At 38.3% G+C, this 24,907-nt stretch overlaps 1 protein-coding gene and 1 long non-coding RNA gene across 2 annotated transcripts; both read right to left on the bottom strand.

Annotated features, from left to right (window-relative positions):
* Positions 1-2,937: 2,937 nt before the first annotated feature.
* Positions 2,938-11,643, bottom strand: LOC145423434 (uncharacterized). Its single transcript, XM_080295872.1, has 5 exons — positions 11,568-11,643; positions 8,826-9,016; positions 6,009-6,297; positions 4,448-4,693; positions 2,938-4,167 (listed from the first exon to the last, which is right to left on the bottom strand). Exons 1-5 carry the CDS (start codon positions 11,641-11,643, stop codon positions 4,037-4,039), a joined length of 933 nt encoding a protein of 310 aa, XP_080151998.1. The 3' UTR covers positions 2,938-4,036.
* A 2,393-nt stretch (positions 11,644-14,036) lies between these two features.
* LOC145426093 (uncharacterized) lies at positions 14,037-14,778 on the bottom strand. The gene is made up of 2 exons (XR_013906854.1): positions 14,388-14,778; positions 14,037-14,299 (listed from the first exon to the last, which is right to left on the bottom strand). It is a non-coding gene; the product is annotated as an uncharacterized LOC145426093 (long non-coding RNA).
* Between the last annotated feature and the right edge of the window lie 10,129 nt (positions 14,779-24,907).

The following is a 24,907-nucleotide window of genomic DNA, read 5'->3' as shown; positions in this document are numbered from 1 at the left end:
GAAAATATTGTAGCGACTCAAGGAGAGGGAGCACTAGCCCAAAGACTTGTGGTTCATGCTGAAAAAACTCAAACAAAACCGGTTATCCTGACGATGACATATCACCCTTGATCATTTGTGGAGTTATGATAGTCAGGCATTGGTACAATGTTACTCTTGTGAGTGAACCACAGGGGTGTGATTACTGTTTACTACACTGTTGAAACCCTCATGCCCTCCTTAGGACTTTTTTTAAAATTTGGCAATCATGTTGGCCGTGTTATAGCTCGTGACATGGATTTTTGAAGGAAATCTTCTTTTTAGTCAAATTTTTAAAATCTTGTGTCCTTTAATCTTACATGTCATCCATACTCTGCTGATGCATTTTGCACCATTTCAACACCTTTGTGCACAAAATTCTACACACACAAAATCTGCTTTTTTTCATAAATCACTAAATCATCTTCAGCCCTTTTCACAATAATCAAACATTAAATTAATTTCAGGATTTTAAGCCTTGAAATGCCAGTTTATTCATTGAAAAAAGTCTAATTGTGTAGTTTTCCATACAATAAATAGAACGAGGATGGGACATTGGGTTTTTTTTAGATTCTTGGACATGTCAAAGAACAGGAAAAAATTTGATTTGATTGCATTATTATTGTTTGTATAGTCTCTCTCGACACAAAAATGCCCCATTCACTTCCATTGAAACCCCATATTTAAATCTCTCTTGTAATACTCTTGTATTATAAAACCATGCATTCAATAATGTCAGCATTTTTTTTAAAGAAAAGAAGTGATATTTTATATTTTTACTGTTTTCCATCAGATTCAAACATTTTGCCATTGTAGGCTAATGCATGAACTTATTTTATTTTTGTCACTAACATTACGAAGCCGTGTGACCACCAGGGGGTCCAACGAGTGATTTATATGGATGTGTGTGTAAAACAATTTTCAGATCACCATCTGATTCATCAATGAGCACATTTATTATGCAAACAGCACCAACATTGAAAACCTCAAAAACAAAAGATAAACACAACAGAAAATATGAAATATGTATACATTTGAATCTGAAACATCCAGGCTTTGAATATATGATGCATGTGTGTGTTTCCGAGAAAGAGATAAATGGTTATCTCTTTGTGTGTGTGTGTGTGTGTGTGTGTGTGTGTGTGTGTGTGTGTGTGTGTGTGGGGGGGGGGGGGGGGGTCTTCTGTGAGATGAGCAGTTTAGATTAGTTTGGATTTAAGACTTGAAAATGGAAGTCCAAACAGTGAACCCGTGATTTGATTTTTGGAATGTATATCTCTTTTATTTATATGTGCTCAGTTTTGCATTTTAAGTGATTTGATTATTATTTTGTGATGCTTACTATTTGATTTTGCTTTGCTCTTGCTAAATTTCTTTAATAAAATATTCTGCAATTAAAGTCTAAATTGTGGGCATTCACTTTTTAACCTTTTGTGAAACAGTAAAGGTAATGGTCTAAGTATTATTCTGTCACAGTCTGGCTGTGGCAGACTATATGGAGTGATGAGTTGAGCCCAAACATAGACACGTAAAGTGACAAAACTTGACATAATAGAAGGTGAGCCTTTTATTTAAGGCTGGCAAAAGAACTACAAACAAAGGCCAAGGGAAAAACTGAAACCTTAACTGGGTGAACTAAACTACAACATGAAAGACCCTAACATGAACACCTGGGCATGAATACCTGAGACGTGGAAGATGCAAACCTAGGAGCATGACATGGAAAACAACAGACGAAACACAGACTAAATGCACACAGGAGGTGATCAGGGGAAATGGAAACAAATGGGAAAACAGCTGACACAAATGAACATAATGACATAACATAAAACACTGGGCCAAATGACCCAGGATTGTGACATGTTCTTTATTAGTACAAATAGCTCTTACAAATTATGCTGCCAATCAAAGCAGTAGTTGGTGATGACAAACATTTTTTCCTTTCCATCTAGAACCTGCCATCAGTGTTGTTTCTAAGGCTGGGGAGTGGATCTAAGCTACAACACAAATAGGTCTAAGTGTAATGTTCTGATGACTTCTAGTTGATCACAATCTTTTTAAGAAGGAATGAAAGTCACTGTCCATAATCGGTTTAAAGCTGCTTACTTTTTGCTCACATCATGTTTACCATTATTTATTTTATACTCAAGCGTACATTAAACTCTACTTATAATACAAGCACATCTTCCAGCTGATATACAGGACAACAAGGTCAGCAGTTTCTTCCCAACATTACTAAAGTCATAAATATGCTGGCGATACTCTGGTGGAATTGCAGTTGCTGAAATATCATATATTTACTATCCATCCATCCACTCGCTTCTGCTTATCCCTTTCAGGGTCGCGGGGGTCGCTGGAGTCTATCCCAGCTGTTATAGGGCGAGAGGCAGGGTACACCCTGGACAGGTCGCCAGTCTGTCGCAGGGCCAACACACAGAGACAGACAACCATTCACACTCACATTCACACCTATGGGCAATTTAGATTGATCAGTTAACCTATCCCCACTAACATATCTTTGGTCTGTGGGAGGAAGCCGGAGTACCCAGGGAGAACCCACGCAAAAACAGGGAGAACATGCAAACTCCACACAGAAAAACCCTGGCCTGATGGTGGAAGGTGGAATTGACCTTCTTGCTGTGCAGCAACTACCATGTCACCTCATATATTTGCTATTTAAAAAAAATAGTAAATCATATATTTACTATTTTTTTAAATAATGAAAAATAATGAAAAAAATGTTTTATGTTCGTAAGTGCAAATACCTGAAGTATTATGGAGTTGGCTTATTAAGATGATTTGATGTGGTTATTCTGCAGCATACAATTATTGGTTTATTTTCACTTTTGAAATCTAAAGAGAAAATAATACTTTCACGGAAGAATTTATAACTGCAGACAAAAAAAATGCTGGAACCGATTTATGGTGTAATAATTCCAGTGAAATCTTTATTTGATGTCTGAGAATTGCAGGAACAAAAAAAAAAAAAAGACAAAACCAAGAATGATCCAGCCCTAAGTATATATTTAGAGCTGGATCAGATGACCCTGAACCTGTTACTTATGCCTGGGATGGGGCTTCCCATGATGCACTGTTTCTTCTTCCCTTATCTGTTTTTTTTCACTCACCATGTTTTTATACACCATTCTGCATTTAATTATTATTTGTCATTAATGTAATCTCTGGCTTTTGCACAGCATACCTTTTGTCCTGTCTTCCTCCTTTCACCCTCAAACAGTTGTAACAGATTTTGATAATATTTTAAAGTAATACGATTTTCCAAACTATTTTCAAAAATACTTTTTGCTGAAAGAATTATCTTAATTCATCTCATATGTAGATCTCATATGCTATGTAGAGCGTCTAAAATTATAAAGCCCATCTGTAACAAGATATTGAGGGCCCCATCTAGAAAATTTCTGTTGCTGTGCAGACTCTTTATTTCACACTTTCTTTCCTTACTGCATAATAACACTTTGCAGTGACACCAGCTCAGTTCTTCTCTCTCTGGTCCCACCACACTACTGTTGTAGAAATAGGGGAGGGATGATTAGATAACTACTGATAATAGCACCAGCCAGCCTCCCTGGCACTAGCCCTCAACCCACTATACCACCCCTCCCCTGCAGCTGAGCTACAGACCACACTCCACCACTACAGGTTTTTTTTTTTTAATGGATTGTTAACCTGTGGTTGATTTCACTTCTGACTGTTTGATAATTTCTGCAAGTGGTAACTGAACAGACACTCTGAAACTTCTTACTATTTATTATATATAGTAAAAGCTGTCACATGTTGTGCTTGTCTAAGATCAGACAAAATAAAATACCTCAAGCTATATCGGAAATTATGAAAGCACAACCTTATATTTTAGAGAAGATTAGAGAAAAAAAATAAGCCTTGGCTAAGCAAGACAAAGCCAAAGCTTCTTGCTAGAATATTTCTATTTTGGTATGAAATGAAACCCCAGAAACGATTGTTTGTTTGTTGAAGTGAGTTTGAGTCAGTTCTTTGTAACTCATATATTTCCACGGTAAAGAAGTCCCACGATGAGCAGCAGAAGAAAAACCATGATTACAGTGAAAACGGTCCGTACTACCAGGTAACCATGGCAAGAGTTCTGTGAGTAGCTTTGAGCATTTTGAAAGGCTGAAAGAAAGAAAAAACAAAACATGCCTAATTTACACTTCTTAGAGTTACAAAACCGAACAAATAGCAGATGGAAAGAGAAGCATTTGAATAGGCACTAAATATTATACTTAAGCTGTTTAATTTTTTGAATTTTAAAACATACACTCGATACATAATCAAGAGAGATGTTAGTGTTTGAGAATGACTTTTTTCAGTTTTACTGTCTTATATTTTTGCTGTGACTTGTTTTTTTTTTTTTTTTAATTGAGCCTAATAGTAAAAAATCTTCATGTCTCACCTCGGACTGCCAGCCGGCTCTCTGGAGATTCTCCAAACTCTGAGATATTGCACTTATAAAGCCCTTCATCAGACTCAGAAACTCTAGTAATGGTCATCTTGCCTGTGGAGCTGCTGCTGATGTGTCGGTTATCTTTGAAGAAATCTGCTATGTGGGCAAAAGGGGCCATGGTACTTCTACAGATAAAAGTCACGACTTCTCCCTCCTTCACAGGAACAACAGGACTTTCCAGGATCACAGCTCCAGCTAAAATATCAACAGACATTACTGAGAGTCAGCTGCTTTGACAAAATGTTGTCACTTTGTTTAATTTTGTCGTTATTAAAGCAAATGTCTCATCAGTCAATCACAAGATAGCAACTTGGTGTATAGGCATAGGATAATGAGCATCAGAATGGGAGAAAAAAGGTGATTTGAATGAGCTTGATTATGCTTTGGCTCATGACCGTCGACAACACAATCATCTCTAGGGTTTCTGGAGATGGATCCAAAAAAAGAGAAAATATGCAATAAGCATCAGCTCCCTGGGTAGAAATACCTTGTTGATGCCAGAGGTCAGAGGAGAATGGCCAGACTGATTCAAGTGGATAAGAAAACAAAAGTAATTCATTCAATTCTTACTTTGTTTAATTAAACTGTGCAAAAGACCATCTCTTAATACACACTGAACCTTGAAGCAGATGGGCTACAGAGCATCTGTAGCCCATCTGCTACAGATGGGCTACTTTCTTCTTCTGTCAGCTAAGAAGAAAAAAGTGAGACAACAATTTACACAGGCTCGCCAAAATTAGAACTGATCTGATGAATCTGGATTTCTGCTGTGATATCTAGATGCAGGGATCCATCCTGCCTTGTATGAGCAATTTTGCATGCTGCTCGCAGTATGATAGTGTGGGGAATATTTTCTTGGCACACATTTTGTATTAGTGCTGACTATGTCCATCCCTTTGTGTGTGTGGTGAATCCATCAAACAGGACAACACACCTTCTCACAAAGCATCTTATATTGGTTCTGTGAAAAAAAACTCAGTGGAGCCCCTTGTTGCAGAATGGGAGATTCACATGCACATGAAACATATCCACTGCAACTGTGTGATGATGTTTTTCATCATGTCAATATAGACATATTATTGTAGGGTCTTTACCTTACATTATAAAACACCTTGAGGCAATTGTAGTTGTGACTTGATGTTATATAAATAAAATTTAACTCAATTGAATTGAATAAAATGAATGGAATAAAGACCAAATCTCTAAGGAATGTTTCTACCACCTTGTTGAAATCTATGGCATCAAGAATTAAGGCAGCTCTGAAAGGAAAAGAGGTCTAACCCAGTAGTAGCAAAGTAAACCTGAAAAAGTGACTGGATAGAGCACCTTTTTTTTCTCGTTTGTTTGGGTTTTACTCTAACTTATCTAAGCTTTAATTTACTTCTGACTAACTTTTTGTAACACACAACTAGATTTGTGACATCTCAGTTTCGCTTTATTGCAGGTGATACACATAGTTTAAAGCTCATGTGTTACTTGAGTGAATGTTTTTTATGAAAATGCATATTACCAGTGACTGTGATGTTGACAGTGTTGCTCCTCTCGCCTCCAATCTCGCACCAATATTCTCCGCTGTCTGTGAGATAAACAGGTTTGATGGCGCAGACAGACGCAGTTGTTGTCACCCAGTTACTGACACATGCACTGACTTCTCCTTTTCGTCTCCTCTTTACAGTCCATCCAGTTTCAGGATTAAGACCCTCACAGTTAATTGAGAGGGAGCTATATTCAAAGAGCTGAAGTCCAGTGGGAACAATCTGAGCAAAAGCTGTATTTGAAATGTAAAAATAACAATGATACTAAAATAAAAAGAAATTAATTTGCCAATATAGTGATATTTTGAAATATATGTAGGCCCTAAAAAAACTTGGTTACTGCTGAATAATAATATGTTAGTGACGTCCTGTCTTTCTTTTTCTTTCTTTCTTTCTTTCTTTCTTTCTTTCTTTCTTTCTTTCTTTCTTTCTTTCTTTCTTTCTTTCTTTCTTTCTTTCTTTCTGCTTTTATGTCTGTGTTTTGCTTTGCTTTTAAGTTGATAATAACTTACACCTGTCCTGTGCATAGTTATGTTGAATTTGTGAAACCACCAACACCAAAAACGCTGTCACTGTAGAGATGAAGAAAACATAAAAGGGTCTTAGATTTTTTTAAATTAGAATTTTTTTCAGCAAATAACTCCATCAACCAACATGTCATTATCAAATTAGGAATTCAGAAAGGGAGGATACATTGTCAGGATAAATTACTACATTTTACAAGAAGACAAAAGTACTCACATAGTTTCTTGCAAAGAGCTGTGAGCTCCATGGTGTCTCGCTAGTGACTGTATTAAAATTAGACTGAAATATAACTGAAAAAATGTAGGTTAGACCCGCCTCCTACTGTGTGACTGATGGATATCACTAATGCAAAAATAAACTTCAGCTCAGGCTGTGTCACAAAGGGACCCTGTTTTATTATCTTCGCCTAAAACTTTATTATTTGGGTCACAGATTTTGAGCCTTTTTTCAGTTGATAAAGGGCAGATATGTATGATATTCCAACAACTTTGTGTTTAAAAAAGTATGATAGACTAAGGTATGAGAGTGTTAGGTATGAGCTTTTAAAAAAACTGGCTGCTGGCATAATGGAAAGTAGGACTATTACTATTAGTCCTGTTAGTCTTAGTATTTTTTCAGCTAGACCTCTGGTCTCGTAACATGTAAGCTGGTGGCACCTTTACATGATGCAATTCCAAACAAATCTGACTAAGCTATGTAACATGTAGTTAATTTTAGAATGGTGTATTATAACTGAGCCTTGATCTTGTCCTCATTTAACCAAGACTTTTTTTTATATACATTTTTTAAATGTTGTGTTACTGTAACAATTAGGAGGTAAAGAGTATTCTCATATTTAAGTGGAAATCCTCAGTCGAGTCCACTATTAAATAAAGCAACTGTATACTAAAATCTGCGACAACGTATGATGTCAACACAGTCTATTGGGAAGACAAATGTAAAAACAGATTAATTTTGAGCAAGAGAGAGACATTTATAACATGCAGCCAAAATTGATAGCCCCTGCCCTTTAAAATCACCTTTTATCCTAGTTGTCTCTTCGTGGTTCCCATTGGTGTATGGGATTCCTGAGTAATTTTTAGCTATCCTCAGTGTTTGCTATTTTACATTCTGTTAATGTGGTCCACTCAGTCCTGACTACCTTAACCCTATTTGTTAACTGTTTGTTAATCTGACTACAGTTCTTCAGTCCAAATGACATTATCCAAGTGTCCAAGTAACACCTCATTCTGAATAAAGAAGAAACAATCTGATGTTGATTTCATAATGTACTTAGTTCTCAATAAAAGGTTTACCTTCCATGTAGTTGAGCCACATAGCAAAACTGCCAGCAAGCAATCGGACTGACAGAACACTTTTGGTGAGAAAATGTAAAAAAATTTAGGTGATTAATTTATTAAAAGTGGTCTGTCATTCTATCTCTAAATCTCATTTTCTTTGAAAGACACATTCTTATTGGGAAAAATGCATTTGTATTAATATGCTAGATACTTAAAATTTATTTTTCTTATCTAAATAAACTTATTTTCTATAGAAGGTTTTTAAATGTCTTCTCTATTACAAAAACGTATATGGTTACAGCAACTGAATATTTTATTTATCTTTGAAGGTAGGAAACATCAGGCTGGGCACGGCCAAAACAATGAACAAAAAATTCAAGCAAGGAAACCGAACCAACTTTCTTTTCTTTAAAATCCAAAAAATAATACAGGCCTCTCATTTGTCTCCCTAACCTGAAAAGGAGAAAAGGTTTTAAAAGCCATAAGCTTCCTACAAAAATAGCTACCAGATCAATCAACAAAATAGTCTATTTACAATATTTACAATATATAGAAAAATAACTAATCTAGTTCTTCTAGATACAGGAACTTCATCACACACAGTACATAACTCTGCACAAAGTAGGCGGAGCTACACTGGTCCTAATTTACAGGGAGCTTCATTCAACCGATGGCCAGCCTCCACCTGGAACTTTCATAAGGAAACAAAAAGAGAGAGAGAAAATTAACAATGCCACCATCAGGAGTGAAGAAATGCTTAACCTAAATTCCTACATGGCATAGCGCATCTGACACAATATTATCAGCCCCTCTACGATTATATGATGATAAATATCAAGGTTAAAATCTTGCAGCAATATGGGCCCTGATGTTATTGCGCATGGGAGACAGGAAATGTTGCAGTGCTAAAAGTAATGCTAAGGTTTCCTTTTCATTTGTGCTGCAATTCTTCTGATGTGTATTGAATTTCTTTGAAAAGCAGCACACTGGGTGAGCAGCCTCCTGGAGAAGTGCAGCACCTGCACCATAAGAACTTGCATCCACCTCTAGCTTGAAAGCACAAGAAAAATCAGCAGCAGCCACCACTGGAGCACTGCACAGCCGGGCTTTGGCTGAGTCAAATGACTCCTGACATCCAGAAGTCCACACAAAAGTGTCGGCAGGACTTGACAAATCAGCTAAAGGAACAACCAACAAAGCCCAACTTGCAGAAAGCAGGATAGTAGCCACACATACCCAGAAACTGAAAGCCAGGGTTCAAGCCATTTTGGATTTTCCTGTACCAAATGGCACACTTGCTCTTGACCTACTTGTTTTCCTAGACCACAGCTTTGTCAGACTCACATTTTACACGATTTAAAGTCAAGCATGCACTCTCTAACCTGGTGAAGAATTCCTGCAAAGTGTCCATGTGCTCTGACCATGTTGATGAATAAACTACAATATTATTTGAGTATACTTTGCAGCTGCTGACACCAGAGAGTACTCTATTCATCAGCCTTAGGACATTGGCTGCAGCATTTCATAACCCATATGGCATTACAGTATAATGTATGGCATTGGAGCGGATGATGCCGTCATTCACCTCCTACATCGTTCCCTCGCTCACCTGGAGACCGCTGGAAGCACTGTGAGAATCATGTTCTTTGATTTCTCCAGTGCCTTCAACACTATTCTTCCCTCGGTTCTGAAGGACAAGCTGGAGAACTCTGGAGTGGACCATCACCTCACTACCTGGATTTTGGACTACCTCACCGACCGACCACAGTATGTGAGGACTCAGGGCTGTGTGTCGGACAGGGTCGTCTGCAGTACGGGGGCCCCACAGGGAACGGTTCTGGCTCCGTTCCTCTTCACCATCTACACTGCAGACTTCTCCCACAATTCCACCCAGTGCTTCCTGCAGAAGTTCTCTGATGACTCTGCAATAGTCGGCCTCATCACTGATGGGGACGACAAGGAGTACAGAGGACTGACTCAAGACTTTGTGGACTGGTGCCAGCTGAACTACCTCCAGATCAACGCCAGTAAAACCAAGGAGCTGGTGGTAGACTTCCGCAGGCACAAGCATTCTCCACTGCAACCACTGAACATCCAGGGTATGGACATTGAGGCTGTGGACAGCTACAGGTACCTTGGTGTTCATCTGAACAACAGACTGGACTGGACTCATAACTCAGACGCCCTCTACAGGAAAGGGCAGAGCAGGCTGTACCTGCTGCGGAGACTCAGGTCGTTTGGGGTGGAGGGCCCACTCCTGAAGACCTTCTATGACTCTGTGGTGGCTTCTGCTATCTTTTATGGTGTGGTCTGCTGGGGCGGCAGCATCTCTGCTGGGGACAGGAAGAGACTGAACAGGGTGATCCGAAGGGCCAGCTCTGTTCTAGGATGCCCTCTGGACCCAGTGGAGGTGGTGAGTGACAGGAGAATGGCGGCTAAGCTTTCATCCCTGTTGGACAACGTCTCCCACCCCATGCAGCAGACTGTGACAGCACTGAGCAGCTCCTTCAGTGGGAGACTGCAGCACCCACGGTGTGGGACGGAGAGATTTCGCAGGTCTTTCCTCCCCACTGCTGTCAGACTCCACAACAAAGACTTTAACTGAACAAACACACACATCCACACATGTGCAATAACACTAAGTGCAATAATCTTTTCTGGCATCGTTGTATTTTTACTCAGTTGTATATAGCATTCGTATTCTATTTTTATCTTATTGTATATTTTTATTCTATTTTATTCTACTGTATATAGTATATTATTTTATTCTATTCTGTACAGTTGTGTACTGTATTTATTCTTATTGTATTCTAATTTTTGCGTCATAACTTTTGCACTGTCCACTTCCTGCTGTGACAAAACAAATTTCCCACGTGTGGGACTAATAAAGGTTATCTTATCTTATCTTATCTTATCTTATCTTATCTTATCTTATCTTATCTTATCTTATCTTATCTTAAGAAGTGGTCCGGTTTTTCCAAAAACAGAGAAAATAAACAATGCGACCACCAGGTGTGCAGGAGCCAAATCAATACACGAAATCACGACCTGGGTCATAATACAGCATAGAAGATATTTTATCATTACTCTTTTAATCAAGTAAAATAACTGTATTCTTGTGCTAACAATGACAAGCTTGTATTATCTTGTCTTATCGTAATATCATGTGAATTGTATATCAGTGATTGCATCACGTCTCAGTAATTACATTGTTTCAAAATTGACACACTTTGCTTAAATTTTCTTTTATGAACTAAAGCAAACACTTTAGACAGACCTAAATGAAAATACACACTCAGTGGTTAGCACTAACCTTGGAGTGTCTTCTTATAAACTGCAACAGTTCTTGTAAACAGTGTTTTCAGTTGTGTGAACAGGAAGACTGAGCTGAACAAGGTTAAACCACTAAATCTTCAAAACAGACCCTGATGACTCCGTAGCTTTCACATGAAGGCAGTTATGGACAGTAAATTAAAACCATGTATGTCTATGTAAAAATATATTTAACAGACAAACAACTGAGAAATAATAATGAAGAGGATTTGTTTTCCACATCCCTATTCAATTTCAAATCTTAGCATCCTGTTGCTCTTGTACAGTTCTATGTATTCCAGGAGTTATAGGCTTTATTGTAGTAAATCCAGCCAGTGCACAGGTTGGTAGCTTCATGTACTCTTGTGGAAAAAAATGTGTACCTCATGATTCAGTAGTTTGTAGACCCTTTCTTACCAGCAATAGCATGAATGACATTATCCATGTCTTGCATTGTTGTGGAAGAGTCTTGGCCCACCTTTCTTTGCAACATTGCGTCACTTCATTCAGGTTTATGAGAATTTCTTTATGCATAGCTTGTTTAAGGTTTTTTATGTTGTAGAGTTACTGGTGTCCTTGTCCTATTGCATGACTCAATTTCAGACATGCTTTACTTATCGGAGTGACGGCCTTACACTTGACTCTATGATGAGGAATTTCATCACCATGCTTGACAGTCTGTATGAGGTGTTTGCGCTGATATACAAAGTAGCAAAACTGATATGCTGATATGCAAAACATGGAGCGGTGTATTATTGCCAAATATTTTAGCTTTTTTTTCTATTTTATCCAATGGACATTGCTCCAATAGTCTTGTGGCTTGTAGTATCTAGGTATGAACACAAACCTGACAACACAACACAATGATAAAAACCAGCACTAAGAGACTACAAAGCAATCGTACAGTGATTCTACTTTAGAAACACGAACAGGTAGAAACCTAGCAGATTAACTGCTAATCTGTTTTTTACCTTTTGAAGTTCAGGGTCTGGCTACTGGCCTGGGGTCAGCATTCATTCAGCTGGGTTTTTTACTAGCTTAGTGTTAGCATGTGTAGGATTGTTTAGCTTATTTTAGAGTTTAGAAATGTGTTAACATAGAATGTAGAACTATTGTAGAGATACTGCCCTTAATATTATAAAGGCCTCATTGTGTTGTGAACTTAGGAGTAAGATTGTAGGAGACCCCTCCCCCACTGAGTGGAAATTCCCCAGAGGATGTTTAGGTTGGGGGTCTCAAGATTTGTAACTTGATAACTGTGGTCTGGAAGGGAGATGGGTTTTATGACCTCTAGGGAGTCACCTACACCCACAGTGTTTTAACTGTCACGCACACACATCCACACGCACACTCACTCATGTGCACTCACACATACACACAGGTATGCGTACACAGTCACACACGAGCACTCACATAGACACGTGGGAACGCGCACATGTAGGCATTCATGTGCTCGTGCACATAGACACAGACACAGAATTTGCAGCACACCGTGGGGGGGGGGGGGGGGGGTGTAAGTATTGAGTTGTATTTTTGTTATTGACCAAATACTTATTTTCCACCCTGATTTACGAATAAATTCTTTACAAATCCTACCATGTGAATTCATGGATTTTTTTTTCACATTCTGTCTCTCACAGTTGAAGTGTACCTCTGGTGCAAATTACTGACCTCTGTCATCATTTTAAGTGGGGGAACTTGCACAATCGGTGGCTGACTAAATACTTTTTTGCCCCACTGTAGATAGTTTGGAAACCAACACGTAATGACCCTCTATGTCTATCCCCCATCTTCTGGTGGATGCCTTCAATATGATAATGTTATCATGTTATCATGTTATCATACTGGCCCGGGACACGGTGCAGGTGAGATGGACTCACCTGCACGGCATCTACAATAACACCTCTCCAGCTTAAAACCTGTGCTCTTCTTGTGTTGTTGTTGGTGGTGATGTGTAGGGCTGGCAGCGGGAGAACTGCAGCTGTTGAATGTAGTGTTACAGCAACCGTGTAATTATTGTAAGAACAAATGATGCTGCGAAGCATGAAAATGCCATCAGGTCTGCCGTGGTGGTTTGGTTATCAAGTTTTTATTATTTTTTTATTTTTTATTTTTTTTAATAAAAATCTTAAAGTGCAAGCAAACCAGTAAACAAATTAAAACAAACAAGTACCGTTGAGAAACTATAATACTAAAATTACAATTAAAATTCTAAACAACAAAAACAACTGGTGTAAAATATAATTAATTAAAATATAATTAATATGTAAGCAACTTAACAACCCCCAAAGCCTCTAAGTCATGTCATGTGACAGTGCAGCACCTAAAGACAAGATGGGGGAGGAGGAGCAAAATGTTCCTGTTCTTCACTGACACGGGAGCGGCGAGTCCAGCAACCTGGCCGTTTCATCTTTGCCGAAACCATTGCAAACGAGCAGAACTTAAAGTAAAGACTCAGTCTGCATGCCTAGGTCCTTGGAACTGATTGGAACACCTGAATTCAATGATCTGGATAGGTGAATAGTTTTGGCCGTATAGTCCCTCTGTCACACTGCATCTCTGCTTCGGTTCAAATGGAGATTTACAGGTAATTTTAGCTGTCGCCACAGCAGCAATAGCGCTTAAAACAAAAAGCATTGCAGTATAACTTCTTAGTATATAATAACCCGCTGCCTTTAAAACAAGCCCTGTTGGTGTTAAGCTGAAGCTCATATGGGAAAACAATTGTCTGAAATGCTCTCAATAGATATTCTATTTTTTTTAACAAAAAATAAAAAAGTTGATAACTTCTTCCTTTTCAAAGATAAGTTTTTGTGATTTAACAATTCAAATATTTAGATTGGAAGTCTGCTTGCCTGCATTTGAAAACAATTATTAAAACCAACATTTAAATATGTATTTCTATTTTGTTTAATTAACAAAGATTTATGTCATCTAAATACATAACTGGGTCACATGGTCATGTCTGAAATAATAATAAGACTTAGATTTACAATCAGTAGCACTGCAACACAGGCAAAAGAAACAGTATAAGGTGGACATTGTAATGCATCCAAAAAACAATAAAACTTGAAAAAAAAATTCAAAAGGCTTCAGATTTATGTCTTAACTTTTTCTGTATTCAGATGCATTTTTCTGCTGTCAATGACCTGGAAGACAAACAAAAATGTGATGTTGTTTGGCTTGCTTTGATGTCTACAAATGTCCCGTTGCTGTAGTCTGTAAGGCGAAAATTACCTCGGTCTTTCTTATGATATGCAACAGTAGCATATGTTGTTTTCTCTGGATCGGATTCATTTGTCCTTTTACAAACTGACAAATAAGAGAAGAACATGACAAACTATATGTATCAGCCACATACACTTTAATACTAAAGCAGTATGTAGACAGATACACTGTAATTACTAAGCACACAGACACAGAATATCACCTGTGTGAAAACAAAACAACGAATCAGCTTACTTAAACATGGCTATTATAGTTTCTGTGGTTATGTGCTTTCAGTTTCCTTTTAATGTAGAATGAAGTTCCTGCCACACAATGTTTCTCACTCATCTCAAAATGATCTGTACTAAAATTGCAATATAAGTAGTTCACCACAGTGAGTGCATTTACAAATGACAGCATGTCTATTCTGGTATAAGTAACACTCATGTTTGAACAGAGATATAACGTCGTCGGTTCACTTTATTACTCAGGACATCTTAAAAAATAGATGCGATAGATGTGAAATACGTAATAGTGAAAACCAGTGACTGGAATTAAGCAAAAATCCTAATAAAGGGTGCAACAGAAAAATAGTCTAAGTGCCTTTTGGTTTGATGAACTGCTGTACTTCGAGACCAGCAGGTTTAGGGAAGTCATTTATGGGGTCACACTCTGACCTGACACACACACACACACACACACACACACCACACACACACACACACACAAGGTACTTTTTGTTTGTATGTAGACGTCATATGTTAATGAACCTATGTATATTCATGTAACCTCAATAAAAGAGTAGTGTTACGGGGGAGCGGACGAGAGCAACTGGGGTCAAGCGAAGGAACGTCGTTTGTCTGGTTCTCTCCCGTGCACGAGAAACATGAAGAACTTTGCCTACTTCGTGTCTTGCTTGCTGTGTAATTATATTGTCTTCAACGTTCCAGCAGATGGGTTCAAGCTACAAACCTGTCACTAGCCCTTATTAATGAAAAAAATATATTATCCATCCATATAACATATTTCACATATTTTGTGCTTCTGCCAGCGAATCACACAAAATAACTTAATGCAAATAAGTTACCTCTCTCCCTCTTTGGTTTGACTGTGACAGCAGCATATGTAACACTGTCTGAATCAGCTACATTTGCTCTCTGATGTTCTGTAACAATATAAAAATACATTTCACCTCTTAATTCAACACAAGAAGCAATAAATCCTTTGATTAATGGTAAGATGGAGCTAAGACATTATTATTATGGATATTAAAGGTTTTATAGACATACAGTGGTGTAAAAACCTGTTTTTCCCTTTCCTGATTTCCTGATTTCCTCTTTTTTTGTCAGACAGCATCTCATCAGAATCAGGTCAGGACTTGTACTAGGCCACTCCAGAGTCTCCATTTTGTTTTTCTTAAGCCATTCAGAGAGGACTTACTCATTTGTTTTTGATCATTATCCTGCTGCAGAATCTTCAAGTGGGCTTAAGCTTGAGGTCATGAACAGCTAGCTGTACATTCTCCTTCAGGATGTTTTGGTCTTCCAGGTCCTAAGACAGCAAAACAGCCCCAGGCCATCACACAGCCACCACCATATTTTACTGCTGTTATGATGTGCCTTTTCTGAAATGTTGTGTTACTTTTACACCACTTGGGAGACACACTTTCTAAAAAGATCAACTTTTGTCTTGCCAGTCCAAAGAGTATTTTCCAGAGTCCAAAAGTCTTGGGGATAATCAAGACAATTTCTGGCAAAATTGAGAGAAGACTTTAAGTTTCTTTTGCTCAGCAGTGCTTTTCATCTTGGACATTTTTGCCCAGTCTTATTTCTTATGGTGGAGTCATGAACACTGACTGTAACTGAGGCAAGTGAGGCCTGCACTTTTTCGCCATTATAATGGCTCTCATTGTGGTTTGGTGGAGTCCCACAGATTTAGATGTGGGTTAAGCTTTTCCAGTCTGATCGATGCCAGTTATGTTTTTTCTCACTTCTTTCAGAATTTTCTTGGATACCGACATGATGTCATGGCATGAACAGGTGTGGCAGTAAGTAGGCCTGTGTGTGGTTCACTTTTTCACACAGGGGGCATGTAGGTTTGGATCCCCAGCTTAATATTAAACACCTTCATTTAGAAACTGCATTTTGTGTTTAATTACATTTTCTTTGTCTAATATTTAAATTTGTTTGATGATCTGAAACATTTAAGTGTGACAAACACAAAAAAATAGGAATTCAGGATGGGGGCCAAAACTTTTTCACACCACTTTACATTATGCTACGTACATTATACTCTAACACCTACATGCATTACAATAGTATGCTTATTGCTATTTTCAACCACACTATGGTATAAAACAAGATATTATGTAATAAGTACCTGTTTTCTTGTTGTTTTTTCTGTCATTATCACGTTTATCCATGATTAGATCAGGTACCCTGACATCTTCATACACTGAAACAAATAAACATATGACACCAATGTATACACATGTATAGATATAAAGTAATATTAGTAGAGTAGACATAAAAAGATACATACTTTAAAAACAGTAATCTTTACAGTCAATGTATTCATTAGACTTCAGGAAAAAGAATTTCAATAAAGTCTAGAGGCTTGAGTTAATGCCTCACTTGAAATTACAACTATGCTTCAAGAGGAGTAATTACTACTACTAGTAATTTTATATAATAGTATTGTTATGCAGTGTGGTTTCTGTTCATTTACCATGTGATTCTCACCTGGTGCTGATGTCCCCGAGAAAGCCCATGCTATTAGATAGAAAAATAGATAAACAGAGAGATCAAATGTGAGAACTACCAAATGTGTTGGGTTTTAGAATGATTCCTTTATAGGGAAGCATTCTATATAGAATAAAGTAAATCATTTTTTTCTATACCTCTATTTTTCCGGCAGTAAAGTGCTCCAATAACTACCAGCACAGCTACACCTAATATGGTAAAGACAGACGGCAACAAGACTGAGGGCTCAGTGGAGTTGGGTGTCTCCTCAGGAGTTCTTTCATTATCTGTAGGTATTGTTTCTTGAGGTGTAGTAGGAATATTCACTGCTAACACAACAAAATCATTAGTATGGCAATATTCAAGTTTCCTCCTGGAGATTATCAGTCAAAGAAAAAAAGCACTTATCAAAACCTCTTAGTATTTATTCTGTGACAATATAATGTTTCATAATTAATGTCATTTTGTCAAACAGATCTTGGCAAAACAATCAACCTTTTTGTTTTGTCTCAATTGACTTTTTTGTTTTCCAGATTGTCATGCAGGCAATAAATTAAAGATTTTTTTACTAGAAGATGAATCCTGGTGAGCCTTGGTTTATATGGTACATTGCGATTTTGTTTTAGCATCACATTTTTAGACTAATTATTGCGTAAAGCTAAAAGAGCAGAAGAGGGGAAGTACTATGTGCGTGCTCTTTCTTTTATACACAATTATACGTCAAATATGTGGTTATTACTCACCCCCAACAGTCAGCCAACTCTCTGGTGATTTCCCTTGAGATTCAGTAAAGATGCACTTGTATAGTCCTTCATTAGACTTGGAAATATTGGGAATGGTTATTTTTCCTACATATCCAGTTTCCAAGTAGTGGCCATCTTTATAAAAATCAGCTGCAAGACTGGAAGGTATTGTTTTTTTCTTGCAGCCCAAAGCAATATTGTCTCCCTCCATAACAGGAAAAGCAGGGATCTCCAGGATCACATCTCCACCTAAAAAAAAAAAAAAGACAGCAACAATTATAATGATGAATACAGTGATCCCCTCCCCCCCAATAAATAAATAAATAAATAAATAAAAAAATACAAATTCCATTTAATACAAAGTCCATGTGTAAATGTGACTAAAGTGAAGATGACTGTAAAAATATTTTTAACTGAAGGCAATCTTGAGATTTTGACATAATACTGGGATTTTTTAAACTGGCGGTTACTAAACATACTAGTGATGGTGATGTTGACAGTGCTGCTTTTCTCTCCGTCTTCTTTTTCACACCAGTATTCTCCACTGTGTGACTTAAAGGCAGGTTTAATGTACAAAGTTCTTGTTGATGTTTCCCACTGAGTAGAATTTAAACCAAGCTTTTTGATCACTCTCCATTCTGCTGGGCCATGAAACCCCGAGCAGTTTAATGAGATGGAGTCATATTCAAAGAACTGCAGTCTATTTGGATGAACATGAAGATAAGCTCCTTCTGCTGCACAGATAATTACAAAAAGAAGAAGAAGAAAAGAAAAGAAAAAATAAAGTCAGTTGATATTCACTGTTCAAAGAAAAGTGAAATGAAAAAGTCACATGAAGTTACACGAAAAGCAAAGACAGCCATCATTGTTCAAATTATGAACCTCAGGATAGAAAATACATACAGTAACTACATCCTTATTTTTTTACAATTTATATATCAAAAATTTCTCCTTACATTTCTGAACATAGCACCATTTCTGATCTTCAGCTATGAGCAGAAAGAGTATCATCACCACTGCAGACACAAAAAGAAAACCTTGATCAACACAACTAGTCGATATCAAATTTAGCTTTTAGTGAGATATTTCAACCATTTTCCAACTTTTTCAATAAATACATATTGTAAACACTGACTAAAAGTAGGATTCATGTTTTGATAACAGTAATATATTATGTAATCACACACACTAATTCACAATTCAAACACGTGAAATCTTTTAAATTTTTACAGTATTAAACACGTAGACAAAGACTGTTTTTGTTGTATCTTAAGATTTTGAAATTGAATTGAGATGGAAAGAAGAATCAGCACTTACTCTGTTTCACACCCAGCCCTGTGACCTCCATGTTACCCCTCACATGTCTCAAGATATCACTGAGTAAAAGCACAATATCACAGATGCGAAGGTGCAGTACTTCCTTTTTCCTGTTCAGTGTAGAAGCTACCTCGACTTCTGGGGATTTTTTTTCCTCCACGTGATTAACTTTTATGGGGAACAAAGGGAAACTTGTAAATAACTCATGAGAGAATAAAGTTACGTTGAAACCAAGCACACCATTGTTTTTCTTGTGACATTACCAATAAGTTTGATGTGTCACATGGCCTTCTTCCTATTGGAAAAACAAAAGTTATATCCAAGATGGCCGACTTCTAAATGGCCACCATGGTCACCACCCATCTTGAGGAGTTTGCCCCCTCACATATACTAATGTGCCACAAACAGGACTTTAATATCACCAACCATTCCCATGTTATTACGGTGTATCCATATAAATGGCCCTCCCTGTAGTTTCAAAGACGATTTAGAGTGGTATGTAAAAGATTTAAAACCCATTTGCTTATGAATACTTAACTTTCAGCTCCCAAAAAGTTGATTCTGTTCACTGAGAATCCTCAGTGATAGCAACCCCACCAGGTGTGGAAGGCCCTCATCAACTACAAAGGCCAGAACCCCCCAACTTCTGACAGGAGCCTTAAACTCGCAGGGGGGTCTTCCTTTCTCAGTTTCAGACCACCCCTCCCTGACCCCCCCTCACCCACCACACCCCCTCTCCCTCAAGAAACATGAGGTCAGGACGAGACTGAGAGCGCAGACCAACTGGCAGGAATCCTCAACAGGCTGTTTAACCTCTCAATCAGGTCCCACACCTCCAGACTCACAAACAGCTCCTTCCCCTGGGCCATGCGGACTGGCAGTAAACACTGTCCCACACCCCACTCTTGCCCACCCACCTCACCAATCTGAGCCATGGTTTCAGTAACCCCCATCACTCAGGAAACTCATACAGAGACTTCAGACACAGACTAAGACTATGTGCACTACTTCCGAGCACTTTGAAACTATCTTGTTGTCTAATGTGTGCCTTTATTATTTTTGTATACATTTCTCTTGTTTTGTATATATCACTCTTGATTGTGTATATTTTTTCTGTTTACTATCTATTCCTGATGTCTACTATTTATATTTTATTCACACACAGTTGGTGTGGAGCACCCACAATTTTGTTGTCCATGTACAATGACAATGAAGGGCTACTCTGTTCTTTTCTATATGCGATCTCAGCTCTGAACTTCACTATTCACCCGGGCCACGTGCCCCTCTCCACGCTTCACCCCACCTTATGAGAAAGTAAGACTGTGCACGTATTGCTGTTTATCACCTGGATTTCCCGCCTGGAATTCTCGCCTAACGGCTTTTTTCTCGCTGCGGAGACACTGAGCCTCCTGGCTCCAGTCCCCTGCTTAGCCTCCCTGTTTCCAGCCACTTCTGGGTTCCTGTACCGGCAGTCACCCAGTATCGGGTTCTGTACTAGCTCTGTTCTGGACTCTCACACCTCATAGTAAATGACTTTGTGGTTATAGCATTCATAGAACTGTAAATGCTCATAGCATTGCTTAGTTAATAGTGTTACTCTTGCTTTAAGTACTTAACTATCGCCTGTGCATGGTTTAGGTTTACAGTGTTTAGTGATTATTGTTTTTCACAGTTCTCACTCTGTAAATAAAGCACTGCTTTCACAGGCAGCCTGTGTCTCTGTGTGCTGTCTGCATCTGAGTCCTTATACCTGGTGGCCCCTGTCTGATTGCACTTTGAACAGTGCACATACCAAAATTTTGACTCAACATATTAGCTTGGGTATATATTAACCGGCATTGTCTATAGATGTCCATATCATCAGACAAATCATCATATATGTAGTGACCTAATGATTTAACAGCAGTTTGCACTTTAAGAACAGAGCCCGCCAGAGAAAATTCAGGAATAACTCAATTCTGGCAATCAAAATATTACTCTTCTTGGCATTGGATATCAAACTCCTGCTCATATTGAGAGCAGGCCCTCAATAATTGTTGAAGGACAGCACTTTATGGGGAAAAGATTACTAAATTATCTGCGTATATCAAATGGTTGACTATGGTATTGCCAATTGCACAACCTGTTACACATCCCAAAAGGTTGATTCTGTTCATCTGTACGTAGCGTTTTCAGTGGCAGAAACATTTCGTCACTCATCCTGTTAGGGTACCTAGGTCGTTGACCCAGTGTTTTCAGTTTTGTACCATTATTTGTGTTCTCATCTTGGTTTATTAATGTGAAGGTTTTGGTTTCTGTTTGGCATTTCTATTTTTCCCGGTTCTTCTTGGTTTATGATTTTGTAGTTCTTAAGTTTGGGTTTCCATACTCCCTCTGTTCTGTGTTCAGTCGGTGTCTGTGTCTGCCCTGGTCCCACGTCTCTGTTCCCTCTGTTAAAGTGTCTGCTTGTGAGTCTGTGTCTGTAAGCCCAATCTGTGTTTCCTGTTTTACTTTGAAAGTCCGTGTCCTATGTTAATGGATCTGGTTTTGCGTCCCTCGTCTCGTTAACCCTGAATTGCCCCAGCTGTGTTTCCCTTCTGTTTCTCATTCACTGATTGCTCACTCTGTGTATTTAAGCCCTGTGTTTTCATCTGTTCATGTTGCATGTTTCATGTTGTTCTAGTGTCTTATCATGCTGTGTGTTCTGTCAGTCAGCCTGTTTGGTTTTGTAGTTTTCAGTTGAGTTTTTGGTTTTGTTTTAGTTAATTTTCTGCTTCTAACAATGTCCCCAGACGCATACGTTATTTGTTATTGCGCACTTCTTTTTTTGTCTCAAGTAGCCAGTATCGTCGTTGCGCCCACCTTTTTTTCAGAAGTGCAAAAGGCCTCAGACACATAAACATATGTGCCCCAACTAGTCAGCAAAATTAAGCCATCAGGCGCTTGATATTTGTTAGGAAAGCGTGAGAACTTCATAGAAGGCGTTTTACAGGTCCAAGGTGTGTTTATGTCTTTTAAAATATACTAATAGCCATCCTGACACAAGAGTATCGTTGTACTGTGTGTCTAATGTTAGAGAAATCATCCCCCTACTTTAGTTCATATGCTAACATAGTGAGAATCTATATCATGCTTTGAAAATGTGATACGTGTAATGTGATCATCAAAGAATGTGATTTTAAAAACTTATTTTTATGCTTTAAAAGTATGTCAGACTATCATTAAACACTTATTTGTATGTCAGCTGTCAGTTTCCACTGTGAGGAACATAGTGACGAAATGGAAGACCACAGGCACAGTTCTAGTTAAGGCCGGAAGTGACAAGTCAAGGAAAATCTTAGATAAGCAGAGGCGAAGGATGGTGAGAACAGTCATAATCAACCCAAAGACCTGCAACATCATCTTGCAGCAGATGGAGTCACTGTGCATCGTTCTACCATTCGGCGCACTTTACACAAGGAGATGCTGTATGCGAGAGTGATGCAGAGGAAGCCTTTTCTCCACCCACAGCACAAACAGAGCCGCTTGAGGTTTGCTAATGCACATTTGGACAAGCCAGCTTCATTCTGGAATAAGGTGCTGTGGACTGATGAAACTAAAATTGAGTTATTTGGACATAACAAGGGGCGTTATGCATGGAGGAAAAAGAACACAGCATTCCAAGGAAAAACTGCTATCTACAGTAAAATATAGTGGTGGCTCCATCATGCTGTGGGGCTGTGTGGCCAGTGCAGGGACTGGGAATCTTGTCAGAGTTGAGGGACACATGGATTCCACTCAGTATCAGCAGATTCTGGAGACCAATGTCCAGGAATCAGTGACAAAGCTAAAGCTGCACCGGGGCTCTCTTACAACAAGAGAACGAACCGAAACACTGCTCATAATCCACTAAGGCATTCATGCAGAAGAACAAGTACAACGTTCTGGAATGGCCATCTCAGTCCCCAGACCTGAATATTATTGAAAACCTGTGGTGTGAGTTAAAGAGAGCTGTCCATGCTCAGAAGCCATCAAACCTGAATGAACTAGAGCTGTTTTGTAAAGAGGAATGGTCCAAAATACCTTCAACCACAATCCAGACTCTCATTGGAACCTACAGGAAGCGTTTAGAGGCTGTAATTCCTGCAAAAGGCGGATCTACTAAATATTGATTTCATTTCCTTTTTTTTTTTTTTGTGGTGCCCAAATTTATGCACCTGCCTGATTTTGTTTGAACAATTATTGCACACTTTCTGTAAATCCAATAAACTTCATTTCACTTGTCTAATATCACTGTGTGTGTCTCCTATATGATATATTTAACTGACATTTTTTTATTGTAACAACCAGTGATTTATACAGGAAAATAATGACTATTACAAGGTTGCCCAAACTTTTGCATCCCACTGTAACTTCCAGTCTCATTTTGCTTTATACATTTTAGTCTTAGACAGTGAGCTGCTCGACATGAGTAGGGACTCCACAATATTCTCATATAAGGAACACAACTCAGCCGCATGTTGGGGATTTTTACAATTAACATGTAAATGCATCTTTCGGTAGCTCAATCCTATCAGAATATACCAGAAGGTCCTCCTCAATCAGGTTAGACCAATTTTCCCCTCAAATATATTATTAATCTAAGGCAATTTGCCCAAATTTACAGATAAAGAGATACAGGAACATGATCAGTAAGAGCAAAATGCTAATTAATGCTCATAAACTCTAATGAGTCCTGAGCTGTGCAGATACAATGATCTAACCATGATGTTGTGTGCCATGCTTCTCTAATATGTGTGTATATTATCAGGCAAAAAGACTTTACTGGAGAGATTTAAGCCATTATCAGAGCAGCACTGCAGTAAATGACTTGCAAATAAAGATCTACCATCAGATACATCCGCATTCCGACGCTTGCCCCAACCTGATGCAGAAGCCGGGTCGCCTGGATTCCGCCAGAGATTCCACAGGAGCCGATGCTGCTGTCTACATTGGCTTACTCTAACCCCATTTAGCTACCCTTGGTGCTTGTAATGGGTTTTCATGTTGTTACAGTGTGAACATTTATGTGCTTTTTGTACTAAGGAGTTTTTGTTTTCTGTTCTCATACTGATCCCCTATAAGGAGCTCAGTCTGAGTGGAGTTCTCTTTTTTTCTCCTCCTCTTGCCTACTGTGTTGTACATTTCACTGTTTTTCTTTAATGCTACCTGTTCTGACCTGTCTCCCCGGTGTGATGTTTTTGTAATGTGTGTGTATGATTGAAAGAGGTCCAATTTCACTGCAGGCAACTGCAAGTGACAAATAAAGCTTCATCATCATCATTATCATCATCGATCAGGGGACGACGGTTGGGCACGCAGGCCCTTTTCTACTGTGAAGGAAGCCGCCAGTGCTGTCGGCTCCTGTGCGTCTTCATCCTCCCATCTTAATATTCTACGTATTTTTCTATTCTATATTCTAGTTTTTATGTTTTTACAATGCTGTCTCCCTGATTTTTTTTGTTGTTGTTTTGCAGATTTGTCACACGTTTCAGATCAATCACAATAGATGAAGATAACATGAGTAAATATAAATTGCCGTTTTAAATAATGATTTCATCTATTAACAGAAAAAAATCTATCAAAACCTATGTGGAAAAAGTATGTGACTCAAAAAAAACGTTGTGCCACCCCCTTCACTGCCAAGTTTTCTTTTCATTTTTTCTTTTATATTTACTTTTCCTTCTTTGCTCCCATTTATAAATTTTATAATCATTTAGTTTATGATACTCGTGATAATCTGTCAAAGACC

Source organism: Astatotilapia calliptera, chromosome 3 (assembly GCF_964374335.1).
Source record: "Astatotilapia calliptera chromosome 3, fAstCal68.1, whole genome shotgun sequence".
NCBI lineage: Eukaryota > Metazoa > Chordata > Actinopteri > Cichliformes > Cichlidae > Astatotilapia > Astatotilapia calliptera.
Note: the sequence above shows the minus strand (reverse complement) of the source record. Positions and strands in the feature narration are given on the sequence as shown.

What these genes read in the sequence shown, in the direction of transcription:
- LOC145423434 (XM_080295872.1), bottom strand. Translation starts at nt 11,643, where the DNA reads ATGTTGCAAAGAAAGGTGGGCCAAGACTCTTCCACAACAATGCAAGAC. An exon ending in TGTCATTCATGCTATTGCTG is followed by an intron (nt 9,017 to 11,567) that starts GTAAGAAAGGGT and finishes TTGTTCCTTTAG; the next exon opens with CTGATTTGTCAAGTCCTGCC. An exon ending in TGTCAACATCACAGTCACTG is followed by an intron (nt 4,694 to 6,008) that starts GTAATATGCATT and finishes TTGATATTTTAG; the next exon opens with CTGGAGCTGTGATCCTGGAA.